This window comes from Mustela putorius, unplaced genomic scaffold, assembly GCF_011764305.1.
Source record: "Mustela putorius furo isolate JIRA1106 unplaced genomic scaffold, ASM1176430v1.1 tig00003896_pilon_pilon_pilon, whole genome shotgun sequence".
Classification (NCBI taxonomy): Eukaryota; Metazoa; Chordata; class Mammalia; order Carnivora; family Mustelidae; genus Mustela; species Mustela putorius.
The window spans coordinates 9,004,685-9,021,789 of record NW_025422045.1 but is presented as its reverse complement, the minus strand read 5'-3'; the positions used below and the strand labels follow the sequence as shown (position 1 = coordinate 9,021,789).

The window sequence follows — 17,105 nt, the reverse complement described above, 5'->3', positions numbered from 1 at the left end:
GAGTTGGCAGGTGCCTTGTGAGATCCAAGCTCTGCCTTCAAATTGCCATTGGGCAGGTGAGGCGAGGTAACGCAGAGAAGGCAGTACCACCCAGGAAGTCAGAGATAGAAGGGGTTGGAACCCCGGACTCCAGGCTCCCAGTCTAGGGCTGTTTTCCTACAGAGGCTCTATGCTCCCTAAGGTTGGGTGGGGCGTCCGGGCTACGGGTAGAGGTGGGGGAAGAGGGGAGGGGAGGCATCTGAAGAGGAGTATCAGGAAGCCCTGGTCCTGGCCCTTCTGGGCATCAGCGGATTCCCCCCTTGCTGCTGGCTGGACACTGCAAATCTGGTACCCAGCAGTCTGGTGCTCCTGTTCTCTCCATTTCTCTGAAAAACTCCTGTCCCAGGATGATGCAGTAGGAAGGGCACAGGCTTTGGGGTCGGAAAGACCTGGTTTGAAACCTGGCCTCTCTACTTACCATCTCTGCGACTCTGTGATGTTATCAAATGTCTAGCTCAGGTGGGTTGTGGGAATAGCTGAGGTAAGAGTGGAAAGTGCCCAGCACCTAGCAAGTGCTCAACAGATCTTAGTGCGGGCCTCCCCCAAGGGCCTCTCACTTGCCTTCCTCTGTCATGGCACCCCCTCCCAACCTTGCCCTTCTGCACATCTCTTCCCATCCCCCTCCTCATCCCTCCCACCTCCAGGGACCCTACTTGCCTGTGGCTTGACTGGTAGGTCTCCTAGTCTGGTCCACTTTCCCTCCTGTGCCGGGAAGTCTCTGCCGCCACCTGCTGGACACACCCGGTATTCCTCAGGCTGACCCAGGGGACAGGTCACCGGGAGAACTTGGCAGGGAATCAGAGCTCAGGGAGCTGCCAAGATGGTGGAAACTCGAGCCTGCCTCCTGCCTTTTCCACAAGGGAACCCAAAGCCCTCTGGAGAAGGGACTTGCCTAAGGTCACACTGCATTAATGGCATTGAGGGAACCAGAAACTTTGTTGACTCCAACCCCAGGCTCCAAGTCTACCGGTGACCCTGATGATCCTCTGCCAGCAGGGTGGGCTCCATTTTCAGGGAAGAATGGGGGTGGTGTGCCAGACACCAGGTTATTCCTCCCCTGGCTCCAAGAGAGAGGGCTCTGAGTTCCAGTCCCTACTCTGCGGAACTATGAGGCTGCTTTCCCCATCTGTCAGATGAAACCTTGGCTGTTCCCTGACTCACCTGCCTCACCAGGTGAGCATCAGGTGAGGGACTGCAAGGAAAGACACCTCGTGGTAAGGCTGCTTGCTGGCCTGCCCTCTCCACAGGGTCCCTGGCGTCCACCAGGGGGCAGGATGTGGTCATCGTGGCAGCCCCGGAGAACACCACGGTGGTTTCTGGCCAGAGTGTGGTGATGGAATGTGTGGCCTCCGCTGACCCCACCCCTTTTGTGTCCTGGGTCCGACAGGGTAAGTGGAGGGAGAGGACCCAAGGGCATGGGGAAGGAGGGTGCGGCATCTCACGTGTCCCCAAGGTGGGATGCTATAGGGGCGACTGCTCCATTGGTGGGAGCTCCTCTCCCAGGGCTGAGCATGGGTGGGGGAACCTGGACAGACTTAGACATCAGTCCATGTAGCATGTTCCTTTAGGAAGCACTTTGCGTCTGCCACTCACAAAATCGTCACTGAGACCTTGCTCAGGGTGTGCTCAACAGTGTTGCAAGTGAATGTGTGAGGGCTGGAGTCAGGGGAAAGCAGGCCCCCTCCGCTGGGCTGCAAAGCTGCTCCTCGGCCCCACTCAGATTGCTGCAGCCTTGTGTGCTTGGATTTGTGCTGGACACAATGAATTAAAAAAAAAAAATCAGATGGGAGAGACAGGGACTCTGCCCTTTGAACTCATAATCTGGGTGAGGGCAATAAAACACACACCCAAGAAGAGAGGTTCAACGGTATCGGGCAGCAGCAAGCGCTGAGTGCCAGGCGGGACTGCTTTCCAGCAGGGGCTATCAGAGTAGTGAAGGCTGCTGGCCCCACGTCGCTGCCGTCTACTGAGCACTCAGCCCACCCTCCTGCCAGAGCCTAGACCAGCCCTTGGAAGGGAGCAGGGGTGAGGACTCTTATTCCCACTGGATGGATGAGGAAACAGAGGCTCAGAGAGCTAAGGCCCAAACTTTAGAGCCTGTTTTCTTTCTGATACACCACTTCCTACACTCCTGTACAGAAAAAAAGTAAAGTTTTGTTTTGGTTTTGTTTTTAAGATTTTATTTATTTATTTTAGAGAGAGAGTGCATGGGGGACACACATGAGGGGGCAGAGCAGAGAGCGGGATAAGCAGACTCTACATTGAGCATGGAGCCCACGCTCAGTGTAGAGTCTTCTCTATACTGAGATCCGGGAGATCATGACCTGAGCTGAAACCAAGAGTCATACACCCAACTGGCTGAGCCACCCACGCGCCCCAGCAAGGATTATTTTTGTTTCTGTTTGTTAGTGAGAAGTGACTTGTCTCAAGTTGACGGCAGAAGTCTTCACTCTGCTTTCTTTACCTTTCTTCCCTGACTCAGTCTATTATCTTATACTGTCTCCTTTCCATAAGTTTTAAATCTCACATCCAAAAGAATATATAATGAATACACAGAGTTTAAAGAAAAATAATAAACTGAACAACTATTTACCTCCCACTGAACTGATGAGATAAAACAGTGCTAGTAGCTTTAGGCCTTCATGACCCACACACTTCACCGGACTTGGGACACCAGCCTAATTAAGGGATCTTGGCACCAGCAGGACCCTCATAATATTATTGGGATAGGCTTGTGGCATTGCCCAGAAGTTCTAATATTAATGTTTCTCAAATCCTGACCTTGCATCAGGATGACCCAGGGAGCTTGTTAGAACTGCAGGTTCCCTGCCTTCATGCCTGGACAGTTGTGACCCAGGAATCTTAAACTGCCTTAGATCCTTGCTATTGAAAGGGTGGTTTTTGGACCCGCCACCTGTACCTAGGCAGAAATGCAGAATCTGGGGCTTGCCCTAGGCGTCTGCATCTTAACAAAGTCCCCTGAGATTCTGTGATTCGAGTGCACAGTGATGATTTGAGAATTGCTGTCCCAGAGAATCCCGACACGGGTGGTCCTGGGAACTCCCTTGCAGAAAGTCTGCTAATAGCACTCCTGGACAGAGATTCGGAAGAGAAAGGCTGGAAAAGGACTTCCTTCCTGACACCTGTCACTGCTACTTTTCTAGCAACTTCATGAAGTCAGGGAAAGGACATGCCTTTTTGTTTTGTTTCCTTCTGATTTCAAAGGTCGTATATTCATTGGAAAAAACTGGGGAAAAGCAGAAACAGAAAACATTCCACCACTCAAAGAGATTGAAATAGTTAACATACAAGTGTATTTTCTTCCAGATTTTTTTCAACGCACATGTACATTTTCCCCCTGAGTTTGGGAGCATGCTATATTTACAGTTACAAGTCTTACTTTAATTCAACAGTTTATTTATTTATTTATTTATTTTTTAAAAAGATTTTATTTATTTATTTGACAGAGAGAAATCACAAGTAGATGGAGAGGCAGGCAGAGAGAGAGAGAGGGAAGCAGGCTCCCTGCTGAGCAGAGAGCCCGATGCAGGACTCGATCCCAGGACCCTGAGATCATGACCTGAGCCGAAGGCAGCAGCTTAACCCACTGAGCCACCCAGGCGCCCCTACCATTGAATTTTTAAGTCCTTTCCCATTGCCCACTGTTACAATGATCAGTGATCAGACCTGTCCTTATCTCCCCAGGATAGGTGCCCACAAATGGGATCCCTGGATCAAAGTCAAGGTGGAGCCCTTCTCAGCATTTACCCTTTCTCTGGCAGCTTACCCTTTTTAAAAACTTTCTCAATTTGATAGGTGAAAATTAACATCTGTGTTTTGGTTTGCATTTCTCTGATTATGTGAAGTTGAACACTTTTTTGGTGTTTCTTGGCCATTTACATTTCTTCTCTGGATCTTCTTTGCATGTTCAGAAAGCAGGGACTTTTAAAATGGTTCTCAGGGGCGCCTGGGTGGCTCAGTTGGTTAAGGTGTCTGCCTTGGTCTCCAGTCATAATCCCAGGGTCCTGGGATCAAGCCAGGCATGGGGCTCACTGCTCAGTGGGGAGCCTGCTTCTACCTCTCCCCCCTGCTTGTGCTTGCCCGCACTCTCTCTCTCTCTCAAATAAATAAATAAAATCTTTAAAATAAAATAAAATAAAAATGGTTCTCATTTCAGATTCAAGATAAAAATTCTTGCATATATTCCAATCTTTGGTTCTGGTCAGACCTTTCCAGCCATGTCTTCATCACAATATTTGGAATAAGACCATACAGGAGGAGCATGTCCTTCTTGAGAGAAATGAATTTATTTATTTATTTAAAAAAATTTTTTTAAAAAGATTTTATTTATTTATTTGACAGAGAAAGATCACAAGTAGGCAGAGCGGCAGGCAGAGAGAGAGAGAGGGAAGCAGGCTCCCTGCTGAGCAGAGAGCCCGATGCGGGACTCGATCCCAGGACCCTGAGATCATGACCTGAGCCGAAGGCAGCAGCTTAACCCACTGAGCCACCCAGGTGCCCCAGAAATGAATTTATTAATAATGGTAATAGTAATAACTGACGAGGGTAGTGAGTACCTGTTGGGTGCCTGCGCTGTGCCTGGCTTTCTCACAAACCTTATGGGTCCCACCCTCCCAGCATCCTTCCAGCTAGGGACTCTCCTCTCTCCATTTTACAGACGGAGACAGGAGGGCTCAGAGACGGTCAGCCTCTAGCAAGTGGAGGAACTGAGGTTCAAACAAGGGACTGTTGTGTTTTCTTAAGCGGGTGTGGAGGCCCCCGTCCCACCCCGGATCCAGAGTGTAGATGCAGGGGCAGTCCTCGGTGCCCTAGTCCACCATTCTTCCTCTCCTCCCGCAGATGGGAAACCCATCTCCACGGACGTCATCGTCCTGGGCCGCACCAACCTACTCATCAGCAGCGCGCAGCCCCGGCACTCGGGCGTCTACGTGTGCCGCGCTAACAAGCCCCGCACGCGCGACTTCGCCACCGCCGCCGCTGAGCTCCGCGTGCTGGGTGAGGCGGGGTGGGGAACTGGGCCGTGGCGGGGGGAGACGGAGTGGGCAGGTCGGCTAGGGCGAGCGAAGGGAAGTTGGGGACGGGGGATGGGCAAGTGGGTGTCTTAGAACGATCGAGGGGCGATCCTGGAGGATGAAAAAGGGCTAGAGCTGGGGGTCCGGCACTCCGGGAGAAGTCCTTCGTTAGGATGGGTTACTGGAGGGGACAGGCTAGAGGACTGGCGGCGGGGGAGTGGGGGGAAAGAGATTGGAGGATAAGGTGGGGGAAGTTGAGGCAGGGAGAGAAAGTGGGGATGATCAGAGCATGACTTGGGTGATTGGGGGGTGGAGAGGGGAGGGCTGAGTGGGGCCTAGGTCACGGGGGGAGGGGTAGGACTGAGGGTTAAGAGACAGTGGTGTGGTCCGAGTGACACGAAATACTGGACAGGGTTGCTCAGGGCTGGAGGTAACTACGGAGAGAGGTAAGTCTCCAGGTGCAGGGGACACTGGAAGGAGGGGAGAAGGAGGTTACGGCACCTGAGGGAGTGTGGTGAGGCTCGGGAGGACCTAGGGTACTTAGGGGAGGTTCAGAAGGCCTGGGGACAATTCGGGGCGAGGAGGAGAATGGCCAGCGCGGGGCTGGGGTGAACCCGGGAGGAGCAGAGGTAGAGCGGCGCCGCCCGCGAGGATCTGGGGGCCGGCTGACTCAGGGAGAGGTTGGAGCGAGTAGAGGGTGCGCGGGAGCCGGCCAGAGCGTCCGGGGAGGCGGCAGAGCCCCTCGCGGCCGGAGCGCGCGGTCAGCGTCCCCCTCCCCGCCCCCAGCGGCCCCGGCCATCTCGCAGGCGCCCGAGGCGCTGTCGCGGACGCGGGCGAGCACCGCGCGCTTCGTGTGCCGCGCGGCCGGGGAGCCGCGGCCCGCACTGCGCTGGCTGCACGACGGGGCGCCGCTGCGGCCCAACGGGCGCGTCAAGGTGCAGGGTGGCGGCGGCAGCCTGGTCATCACGCAGATCGGCCTGCAGGACGCCGGCTACTACCAGTGCGTGGCCGAGAACAGCGCAGGCACCGCGTGCGCCGCCGCGCCCTTAGCCGTAGTGGTGCGCGAAGGGCTGCCCAGCGCCCCAACGCGGGTCACGGCCACGCCGCTGAGCAGCTCCACAGTGCTGGTGGCGTGGGAGCGGCCCGAGCTGCACAGCGAGCAGATCATCGGCTTCTCCCTCCACTACCAGAAGGCACGGGGTACGTCCGCTGGGGACCCGCATGGGGGCGCCCGAGTGGGGTGGCACGGGTTAGACGACGGAAGGGTTGCCACGTGGGTGGGTACTCTTGTGGATAGAAAGGGATGGGGTGGGAGCCCGCGGGAGAGATCTGCATAGATGTGGGCTAGGTCATAGCCTTCGACCCCCTGCTGGAAGGGTTAACGTGTGTGGCTCATTAACCCCCAGTCCACAGTCTGTTATGATAGAGGAGGAAGAGAATACTTTTCCTCCCAGGGAAAATGCCTAAGCATTCCTGGAACTAGTTTATTAACTGCAGCAGGAATCACTTCAGGTAGACACCAGAAAGAACTTCCTAACAGGTGGAGGAATTAATACAGTGAAACTAGAAGCTGGAGAAGTCTGTACTTCCCAGCTCAGATGATATGATGATCAGGTTATACACAGATTATTCTAGAGGCTGGGACAATATGAAGGATCCCTAGATAGCCTCCAGCTGGCAGACCTTCGAGGGTGGCTCTCTGACAGTCCCTTTGGCCCCTGTGTCACTGCCCCAGGCATGGACAATGTGGAATACCAGTTTGCAGTGAACAATGACACCACAGAGCTGCAGGTTCGGGACCTGGAACCCAACACCGATTATGAGTTCTACGTGGTGGCCTACTCTCAGCTGGGGGCCAGCCGTACCTCTAGCCCAGCACTGGTCCACACACTGGACGATGGTAGGGCCTCTCAACTTTCAGTGGGCACCTTGGGTTCCAGAGAATTCCCTGGGGGTGGTAGCTCGCTTCTTTTTAAAAATGCCAAGGCACTTTTATCTGCCTCATGTCATCTTCTGTGCCCTGTGAGGGAGAGGGTGAGGGTTCTTCCCAACTTACAGTTTGGGACACTGAGGCCCAGAAAATGAGAGTGACTTGCCCAAGGTCAGTAGTACAACTGGGACTTGAGTCCAGGTCTTGATTCTCTGTGTCATATGTCCCTTCTCAATATCAATGTGCCATCTGGTCAGGCAGGGGCCGGTGACATGAACCCACTGGATGTAGAAGATTGTGCCCCAAACCTTTTTCTGGCTTTGGGGTGGGAAGGATATCCCCTCATCTCCAGTTTGGGGCTCCCCTGAGAGGCTCCCTTTCCTCCCTCAGATCCTGGTCCTGGGCCTACTTCTGACTTGCTGTGTGACCTGGGCAAGTCTCTGACCGCTCCTGGGCCTCACCTTCCACGTCGGTGGAGCAGAGCTCACCCTGATGTTCTTCTGTCTCAGTCCCCAGTGCAGCGCCCCAGCTCTCCCTGTCCAGCCCCAACCCCTTGGACATCAGGGTGGCGTGGCTGCCCCTGCCTCCCAGCCTGAGCAATGGGCAGGTGGTGAAGTACAAGATAGAATACGGTTTGGGGAAGGAAGGTAAGTGGGCACAGGGTGAGGGCTCCACCCAGCTGGGAATTGTTGCTACGAAGGGCTGGCCAGAGCAGCTGAGGGTCCAAGCAGGGATGCGGGGGACGTCTGAGGAAATGACGTCTGTGGAATAGGGAAATAGGAACCTGGACAAGAGGAGTGAGTTCTGGGTGTAGGCAAAGACAAACAGGCTTAACTCAAGACAGAGGGAGGCCCAGGATCTAGCTTCACCTCATCTATGGCTATAGTGGATAATGCTGTTAAGTCCCTGTCTCAGTTTCCTCATCTGTGAAATGAGGCAGGTAGCCTAGGTAATCCCTAGAGTCCCTTCTATCTCAAAAAGACGGGACAGGGCTGTGGAGGGCGTGCTTGCCGTTTTGGGGAAACAGAACATTGGGGAGGGCATGTCAGGGCAGATATAAGGATCTAGAGGAGAGGGTGTGCAACGGATAAAGAGTTGGGGGAAGACAAGTGGCTGGGGGTCAGGGTGAGAGTGAAGAAGGAGGGAAGAGTGAGGAAGGAGGCTTGGGCTCTGAGAGGCAGGCAGTGCCTGATGGCCTTCAGAGAAAGCCCTTGGGCCTGCACCCTACTGTGTGTGTGTGTATAAGGGGATGGTCATAACAGCTCATGGGGAAGTGTGGTGTCCATGCCATGGTTCTCTCCATGCTGAGCTGAGGCTGTTGACCTGCATCAGCCCAGGCTGGAGGCCCAGGAGTCCACTCTGGAGCCATGGAGCCCGTCCAGGCACCGAGGGATCTGTGCTGAGAGGGCACTGAGGAACCAGGATCTGGGGTGGAACAGCTGGCATAGGGGAGTTTGGGGGTCATGGGTCTTCAGGTGGCCGCCCAGCAGCCATGTTTTCTGTCCCAGCAGATCAGGTTGTCTCCACCGAGGTGCCTGGAAACGAGACACAGTTGACGCTCAGTGCCCTTCAGCCCAACAAGGTGTACCGAGTACGGATTTCGGCGGGCACCGGGGCTGGCTACGGGACCCCCTCCCAGTGGATGCAGCACCGGACGCCCAGCGTGCACAACCAGAGCCACGGTACAGGGGTTGAGGGGAGAGGAAGGGTGGCGTGTGTGACCATGTGGGCGTGTGTGTGCCTTTAGAACACAGGCCCCAGCACCCTCTCCGTCAGAGACCCTCCACAGATTCCCCGGCTTGATGGGCCAGGGAGACCAGGTGTTAGGCAAAGGGCTGGCCTTTACAAACAAACCTGGGCTCCAGAGTCCCTTCTATCTGCTCCGTGACCTTGAACAAACCATTCACTGCTCGGAGGTTTCACTTAACTGCCACGGGTTGGGGGTGGCGTTGTGAGGATTACCAATGCATTGTAAATAAGTGTTTAGTCCATAAGAGGAACTTGGCAGATAGTAGTTGCTTCCAGAGTAGGACCATTGTTTTGTCAAGAGGTCTAGTAATAGAATGATTGAGTAGATAGTACGCGTGCCACGTTCTGTCAGAACCGCATGTGTACTGTCTGTATGACATTGGACAAGTTACTTAACGTCTCAGTTTTCTTCTTTGTAAAATGGAGACAATAGTATTTTTATCATTTTATAGGGTTGTGAGAATAAAGTCAAAATACACACCCAAGGAGCTTAAAACAGTGTCTGACACATAGTAAGGCCCCACTCTTAGACTCCAAGTAGGCTCCCCACACCAATGGCTCCTCCCGTCCTTCCCGGCCTCAGCAACCCTCGGTACCCACTTGCCTGTCAGTTTACCTCTAGGCTGAGCTGAGGCCTGGCTCCAGGGGTGTGGCCGTGGGCCTGTGCATTGTGGGGAGGCTGGCAAGGCTCTCGCTCAGTGCTCCCTTCCTGCTTCTGGCTTCCTCCTGCCCCGCTCTCCTCTCCTATTCCTGGCTTACTTCTCCTCATTCCTCCTTCTCTCTCTCCCTCTTGCTGTCCTGCTCCTCCGCCCCCAGTCCCTTTTGCCCCAGCAGAGCTGAAGGTCCGGGCAAGGATGGAGTCCCTGGTGGTGTCGTGGCAGCCGCCCCCTCACCCCGCCCAGATCTCTGGCTACAAACTCTACTGGCGGGAGGTGGGAGCCGAGGAGGAGGCCGATGGCGAGAGTCCTCCAGGGGGCCGTGGAGACCAGGCTTGGGATGTGGGGCCTGTCCGGCTCAAGAAGAAAGTGAAGCAGTATGAGTTGACCCAGCTAGGTGAGGAGGGCTGCGGGAGGGAGCGAAACAGATAGAGCCTTGGTGGGGAACTGGGCAAGGTGGGCATGGGAGCTGGGAACAGAATGCTCTCGGGGATGAAAGTGGCCTCAGGTCCCTCTAGCCAGTGACCCCCATGACCTTCCCCAGCCCCTGGCCGGCTGTATGAGGTGAAGCTTGTGGCATTCAACAAACATGAGGATGGCTACGCGGCAGTGTGGAAGGGCAAGACAGAAAAGGCTCCCACACCAGGTGAGAGGGCTGGGGAAGGAGAGGGAGGAGGGCTCCGTCGAGGGGTCCGTGGGCCGCTTCCTTTCACTTTCCTCTGGGCCAGCCCTGGTGGTCAAGCCATCTGGTAGCTTCGACCACCCCCAGACCCATTCTTCTCAGTTTAAAGGTCCTCTTCTAGCCCCAGACAGCCTCTGGTGTAGAGAGAAACTTCAGTCGATGCAATGTCCTTCAGGCAAACTACCAGATTTTCATTACCCATGAGCAGTGCTAATCGGGAATGTTTGGACAGAGAGAAACCTTGTGGCTGATCAGCGACTCCTGACCCTGTTTGATTTTTTTTTTTTTTTTTAAGATTTCATTTATTTATTTGATAGAGATTACAAGTAGGCAGAGAGGCAGGCAGAGAGAGAGGGGGAAGCAGGCTCCCTGCTGAGCAGAGAGCCCGATGTGGGGCTCGATCCCAGGAATCTGGGATCATGACCCAAGCGGAAGGCAGAGGCTTTAACCCACTGAGCCACCCAGGTGCCCCGATCCGGTTTGATCTTTAAACGTTTTTTTTTAAAACACATCCACCTACAGCAAACTATCAGCCTGTCTCTCTATGCTAGGCAGGGAGAGCCTCCCCATGTGGCCCATCAGGGAATGGAGGCTCAGAGAAATGAAAGGACTTGCCCAAGGTCACATAAAGCTTAAACTAGAACTGAGACCCCTGGTTTCCCAACAAAAGTCTGCCCACTCTATTACACTGCCCTGTGACTCTGGGTGGGCCACCCTGCTTGTCCATTATGACACCCCCTCACCCCTGACTTACCAAGCTGCTTTTCAACCGTTTGTTTTATCGAAGGGAACACTCAACCCAGAGCCAAGAAACCTGTTCGAATTCCAGTTTGTTCATTCAGCAAATCTTTTTTACTGTCTACTACCCTGTTGTAGAAATTTAGTGGTGAACAATACAGATAAAGTTCCCACTTTTGTGTTATTTTGTATTTATGTAATAAACACGTCATCCTATAGTACTTACTGTATAGGTCTTAGGTCGGCTGCCATAACAAAAATACTCTAGATTGAACGGCTTAAACATTTTCTTTCTCACAGTCCCGGAGGAGGTCCAAGATCAAGGCATCAGCAGAGTCAGTGTCTGGGGAGGGCCCATGTCCTGGTTTGTAGACCATAAGCCCTCTTCTCACGGTGTCCTCACATGGCAGAAGGTGGGCTAGAGTGCTCTCTGTGGGCTCTTCTATACGGAGCAGTTACAGACTGGAAGTTTGTGCCCCTCCCCTTCCCCCCAATTCTTACGTTGAAACTCCACCCTCCAGTATGCTGTATTAGGAGGTAAATAAAGTTAGATGAGATCAGGAGGGTGGGGCCCTTTAAAAGTCACAAGAGAGCTCGCTTCTCTCTCCTCTCTCCTCCATACATTCATACAATGAGAAGTTGGCAGCCTGTCACCCCCACACGTGGGCTCTTACCAGAACTTGAGCATGCTGCTACCCCAGTCTCAAACGCCAGCTTCCAGAACTCTTGAGAAAGAAATTTCTGTTGTTTGTAAGCCACCCAGTCTGTGGTACTTTGCTATAGCGGCAGGATGGACAAAGATAGGCGCTAATCCCCTTCATGAGCCACCCCCCTCAACCATGGGTTCAAATTTCAGCATATGAATTTGGGGAGACACAAACATTCAGTCCATAACAATAGGCCAGACCCTTTTCTGGATGTTTAACAAAAATGAACTAATCTAATGCTCCTAACAACACTATGAAGGAGGTCCTGTTCTCAGCCCCACTGACATAGGGAATGGAGGCACAGAGAGGTTAAGGAGCTTCTCCCAGGAGGCACAGCTAGTAGGTGGCAGAGCTGGAATTGGAACCAGGGCCCTTGGCTCCCAAGTCTGTGCTTTTAACTGCCATCGTTTGCTGCCTCTCTGTAGTACAGTCTGCTTTATACATGACCTTGGCAAAAATCACTTAAATTCTTGGGAGCCTCTGTTTCCTCAGCTGTGAGGTGGGGATGATGCTGCTTAGCTCACAGGATCAGAAGACAGAGGGTGAAGAAAGAGTGCCTTGGAACTGTGAACCACTACCCATCTTTCGGGATGGGTGTCCTCCCTCCTTTCCTCACACCCTGTTTTCACCTTCCAGACTTGCCCATCCAGAGGGGACCACCCTTGCCCCCCGCCCATGTCCACGCGGAATCGAACAGCTCCACGTCCATCTGGCTTCGGTGGAAAAAGCCAGACTTCACCACAGTCAAGATTGTCAACTACACCGTGCGCTTCAGCCCCTGGGGGCTCAGGAACGCCTCCCTGGTCACCTATTACACCAGGTGGGGCCAGGGATTCAGGAAACTTTCCTGGCGCACATATTACAGCGGGACACACTGAGGGTCTGCTGGGGCCAGGTAGAAAAGGGGAGTCCCTTCTATCCCATCCACTCCCAGCAGAGCCTTGCACTCAACTTCAGGGAATGTGCCGCAGGACAGACCCACTTCTCCAACCTCAGACAGGATGGGGAGGAGACGGCTATGCTGTCGTCCTGAGAGGGTCCCCAGTCAGACAGGGAGGCGGAGCTGCTGCCCTGAGGAGCTGCTCGTTAGGCAGAGGAAAAAAATCGCATAAAAATACTGAAGACATCATAAAGCACATAAAACAGCTAGACTAAAACAAAGTAGGGAGACAGAGATACGTACAGCTGAAGCTGAAGTGCATTAAGTCAAGGAAAAGATGCGTCAGAGATGGATCCTTGGGTAGATGATGACTTGGATGAATCCAGGAAGGTTTCCCGGAGCAGGCACCTAGTCTGGAGATTTGGACAGACTGCCTTGGGAGCAGCGTTCATCCAGACCTCTCTGTAGGAATCCTGGGTGGTGTCCGTGTCACCTCCCCCCCCACCCCCTACCCCGCACTGGCCAGCGAGTTGATTCCCCACCCAGGGGAGGGCCTGGGGCTGGCAGAGCAGATTGGGACAGGCCTGGCCTGCTGGGAGGGAGCTCCTGAGAGCACCAGTCGCATCTCTTGCCTCGGCAGCTCTGGAGAAGACATTCTCATTGGTGGGCTGAAGCCTTTCACCAAGTACGAGTTCGCAGTACAGTCCCACGGTGTGGACATGGATGGGCCTTTCGGATCCGTGGTAGAACGCTCCACCCTGCCTGACCGTGAGTGGCCGCCTTGCCACCTATCCCATCTTTTACCCAACTCCTTCCTGCTCCGATGGCCCTCTTTTTTAACATGTCCCTCAAAACCCTATTTCTGTCTATCCCTGGCTTCCATTCATGCTGGCCAGTCCTGTGCTGGTCTTAATCACTTAGTCCTAAACACAGGGAGACTTCGAGGAGGGGCTTCTTGTATGAGACTGCCAAGAGCTCACGGAGCTGGTGACAAGGGGCCGGGTCAGGGAGGCTGGTGTCCTGGATTCTACGTCCTGCCCGCCCACAGGGAAGCTTGGGCCTCTGTGTCCCCATCTATAAAAGGATGGAACCATTCGCTGTGCACTCCCGTGGCTCTGGAACCTCTGGAAATGGCATTCCAAGACGAATGACTTTTGTTCTCCTGGAAGAGGCTCTCTGGTTCTGCCTGCCCTAGCCCTGTTCCCTTTTCCATGGACAGAAGACCTTTGTCTTGGGTGGGATGGGGCGCGAAAGCCGTGCACTCCCTGGCGTTTGCTCTTGAAAAAGCTGCTTACAGGTCGTCTCCCACCCGCCTATCACATCAGTTGCTATGGTCTTAAACTGCATCAGGAGTTTGGGGGGGGCCCAGGTTCTCTCAGAAGAGGCTTTGTGTCATTGGCTCCCCAGCACCACTGGCTATGTGACAGATGGGGATGTTTTCTCCTTTTGCAGATGGGGTCCCAGAGCTGAGAGGGTGAGAGGCGAGGAGGCTTCTGCCAGCCTGTGATGCTGTGGCTGCCTCACGCCTTAGAGCCCTGGGTCCCCGTCCCACCCTCTGCTGGGCCTTGAAGCCCTGAAACCCCAAATCTCTGTCCCCTTTCAACTCACTGTTCACCTGTGTCCCTACTTCTCTTTCTCTTCCTTCCCCAGTCACCCCTACCCCCAGGATCAGTTTCTTCTCTGAAAACAAAACCACAAAGGTTGTACTTCTCCTACTGGGATGGCCTTGACCCTTAGAAACTGTGTCAGGGGCAAACACAGACAAAGGCTATACAGGGCATCAACTGATTTTATGTGAAGGTCTGTGGGTAGCAAGGAGAGTTAGGAACTTTCAATGATAAATAGTTTTGAACTCTACTTTATGTTTAACTTTACCATGGACTAGAGGAGAAACAGCATGGGAGTTCAAAATGAAATGTAAGCCTTCCAGAAAATTTTGAGCTCTGCCCCCAGGTCTCTGGACACCAGACAGTCTCCTCCAGCTTTGGAAGTATCAGGGTATGGAAGGTTGAGGTCTGCTCCAAGGAGTGAAAAAGAGTTTCTGGGAGGGGAGGAATGTAGTGAACACCTCTCCCCTGCTAAATGTTTTCCAGAAACTCCTTAGTTAGAGATCAGATTTTCATTTTGCTTTGTGGTTTGTCCTCACGCCCCTGTCTCCCGGCTGCCCCCAGAGCTGGGGCTTTCAGTGACGATGCCTCTCCCCATCTCCCATGTACCCCAGGGCCCTCAACGCCCCCATCTGACCTGCGCCTGAGCCCCCTGACACCATCCACCGTTCGGCTGCACTGGTGCCCCCCCACCGAGCCCAATGGGGAGATCGTGGAGTATCTCATCCTCTACAGCAACAACCACACCCAGCCCGAGCACCAGTGGACCCTGCTTACCACGGAGGGTGAGGGCTCCCGCCCCAGGGCCTCTGAGCAAAAGCTTCCCCACCCTCTCCCTTTTTGAGCCCCTCCAGGGGCTGGGCTAGTGGTGAGAGTGTGGCTGAGGTTTGTTCCATGGGTGTCTGGGAGAAGCAGGCAGAAGCTGAGCCTGGGTGGGACAGCAGACCTTCTTAGTCTCATTTTTCCAGGCTGTCCCTTCATCCTGCTCCCACGCCCCCAACCCTCCAGCCCTGCTTTCCTCTGCCTCCAGGAAACATCTTCAGCGCTGAGGTGCATGGCCTCGAGAGCGACACGAGGTATTTCTTCAAGATGGGGGCACGCACAGAGGTGGGGCCTGGGCCCTTCTCTGGCCTGCAGGATGTTATCACTCTCCAGGAGAAGCTCTCAGGTATGAGGGCAGGAAGGGAGGAATGGGTCCACCCTGGGACAGCTTGAGGTCTTCTGAGGCCCCTGGAGTTAACCTCTAAAGTCATCTCTTCCAGGGCCCTGCCCTGGGGCACAGCTACCCTTTCATTGTTTTGGGCAGCTGGCTTCCTGGTTTGGTGGGCAGAGGACAAATCTGAAGGGGGTAGTTCAGTGGCAGTTCAGTCAAGAGGTCAGATTTATGGGAGACTGGCTTAGTTCTTTGGAAGAGTGCTTTGATTGGAGGATTGGCTTAGAGAGGGGGCGAACTTTAGGGCGTGGGAGAGAGCAGCAGAACTGGTTATGTGATTTGCAGGGCCAAGGGTGAAATGAAAATGTGGGACCCTTATTTAAAAATCAGAATTGCAAGACAGTGATAGCAGAACCTTAAACCAAGCATGGCATCCTAAGTGTGGGCCCCGTGCAACCACTCTTGTGGCGCACTCAGGAAATCAGCCATAGTGTGTTTTTTTGGGAGGCCAGGTTGACAGAGAGGGACCGGAAGTTCAGATGTCCATTGGGGAGGACAGTCGGAGAGGGAGTGGTGGACCCCTTTTTGTAGCAGAAGATTTTGTTTCTAGAGGGTGAGACTCAGGCCAGTGGTCTCCTGAGGAAGCCATAGAAATCCTGGTCTATTGGGGCACCTGGGTGGCTCAGTCACTAAGTATCTGCCTTTGGCTCAGGTTGTGATCCCAGGGGGATTGAGCCCCGCATCAGGCTGTTGGCTCAGCCGGAAGCCTGCTTCTCCCTCTCCCACTCCCCCTGCTTGTGTTCCCTCTCTTGCCTCTCTCTTGCTCTCTCTGTCAAATAAATAAATCTTTAAAAAAAAAAAAGAAAAGAAAAGAAAAGAAAAAAGAAAAAGAAAAGAAAAGAAAAATCCCGATTTATGAACCCTGGGCCTCGTCCTGGCCTTGACCTGTTCTGTCCCTTCTCTGTCCCCTGCCAGACTCCTTGGATGTGCACTCAGTCACAGGCATCATTGTAGGTGTCTGCCTGGGCCTCCTTTGCCTCCTGGCCTGCATGTGTGCCGGACTGCGCCGCAGCCCCCACAGGTGGGTGAAGGAGCCAGTCTGCCTGCAGAGAAGAGAAACTTCCAGAAGGGCAGCGGAGATGAGAGGGTAGGGAAAGTGGCCATAACTTGCCCAAGGTACCCCCAGAGGCCCCACTGAAGCTAAGACTCTGGAGTGAAGGGATTGGGAGTGATGTCCTCATGAGAATGGGGAGTGGGTTAGGGAGCCCTGGCCTACCTCCTCAGCAAGGGCGAGCATAGGCCGAGCTGCCTTCTCTCACTGTGTCTGTCACTGACAGCATCTTGGAAAGAGAGACCCCTAATCTCCAGACACCTGGACCTGGGAGGTGGGGCGGGGAGGGGAGGAGGAAAGGTTCTATTTGCAATGTCACAGCTGTTTTGAACCTAGTTTCTTAATCATTGCCTAGACAGGGAAACCAAATTCCAGAGATGGATGGGAACCTGCCGGAGGACATAGGCGGGACTAGATCCCAGGCCTGCCTCCACCCCTTTCTGACCCCTGTGCCCAATTCTGTCTTCCCTTCCAGGGAAGCCCTCCCAGGCCTGTCCTCCACAACTAATGCTGGGAACCCCGCCCTGTACTCTCGAGCCCGCCTTGGCCCTCCTAGCCCACCAGCTGCCCATGAACTGGAGTCCCTTGTGCACCCCCGTCCCCAGGACTGGTCTCCACCGCCCTCAGACATGGAGGACAGGGCTGAAGTGCACAGCCTTATGGGAGGCGGTGCTTCAGACTGCCGGGGTCACTCCAAAAGAAAGGTAAGCCTGGAGCCTGGGTGGGTCACAGCCCCACACTACGACTCATTCCCAAACGGGACACCAGGGGGCGCAAGAGTCCAACGTGTGACCCCTTAGAGACGCTCCTCCCCCCCTTC

General features: G+C 54.1%; 1 protein-coding gene across 4 annotated transcripts in view; it reads left to right on the top strand.

The window, feature by feature from the left end:
* IGDCC4 (immunoglobulin superfamily DCC subclass member 4) overlaps positions 1 to 17,105 on the top strand; it is a 40,238-nt gene that overhangs the window by 18,624 nt on the left and 4,509 nt on the right. Inside the window, exons 5-18 of one of the 4 annotated variants that reach the window (XM_045067447.1) lie at positions 1,287 to 1,427; positions 4,900 to 5,055; positions 5,859 to 6,272; positions 6,808 to 6,972; positions 7,512 to 7,649; positions 8,514 to 8,684; positions 9,568 to 9,804; positions 9,952 to 10,053; positions 12,171 to 12,354; positions 13,055 to 13,182; positions 14,636 to 14,806; positions 15,052 to 15,189; positions 16,150 to 16,255; positions 16,761 to 16,989. In XM_045067447.1, the coding sequence (XP_044923382.1) occupies positions 1,287 to 1,427; positions 4,900 to 5,055; positions 5,859 to 6,272; positions 6,808 to 6,972; positions 7,512 to 7,649; positions 8,514 to 8,684; positions 9,568 to 9,804; positions 9,952 to 10,053; positions 12,171 to 12,354; positions 13,055 to 13,182; positions 14,636 to 14,806; positions 15,052 to 15,189; positions 16,150 to 16,255; positions 16,761 to 16,989 (2,480 nt within the window). Of the gene's footprint in view, positions 1 to 1,286; positions 1,428 to 4,899; positions 5,056 to 5,858; positions 6,273 to 6,807; positions 6,973 to 7,511; positions 7,650 to 8,510; positions 8,685 to 9,567; positions 9,805 to 9,951; positions 10,054 to 12,170; positions 12,355 to 13,054; positions 13,183 to 14,635; positions 14,807 to 15,051; positions 15,190 to 16,149; positions 16,322 to 16,760; positions 16,990 to 17,105 lie in introns of all 4 variants that reach the window. The other 3 variants (XM_045067445.1, XM_045067446.1, XM_045067444.1) reach the window with 3 other exon arrangements.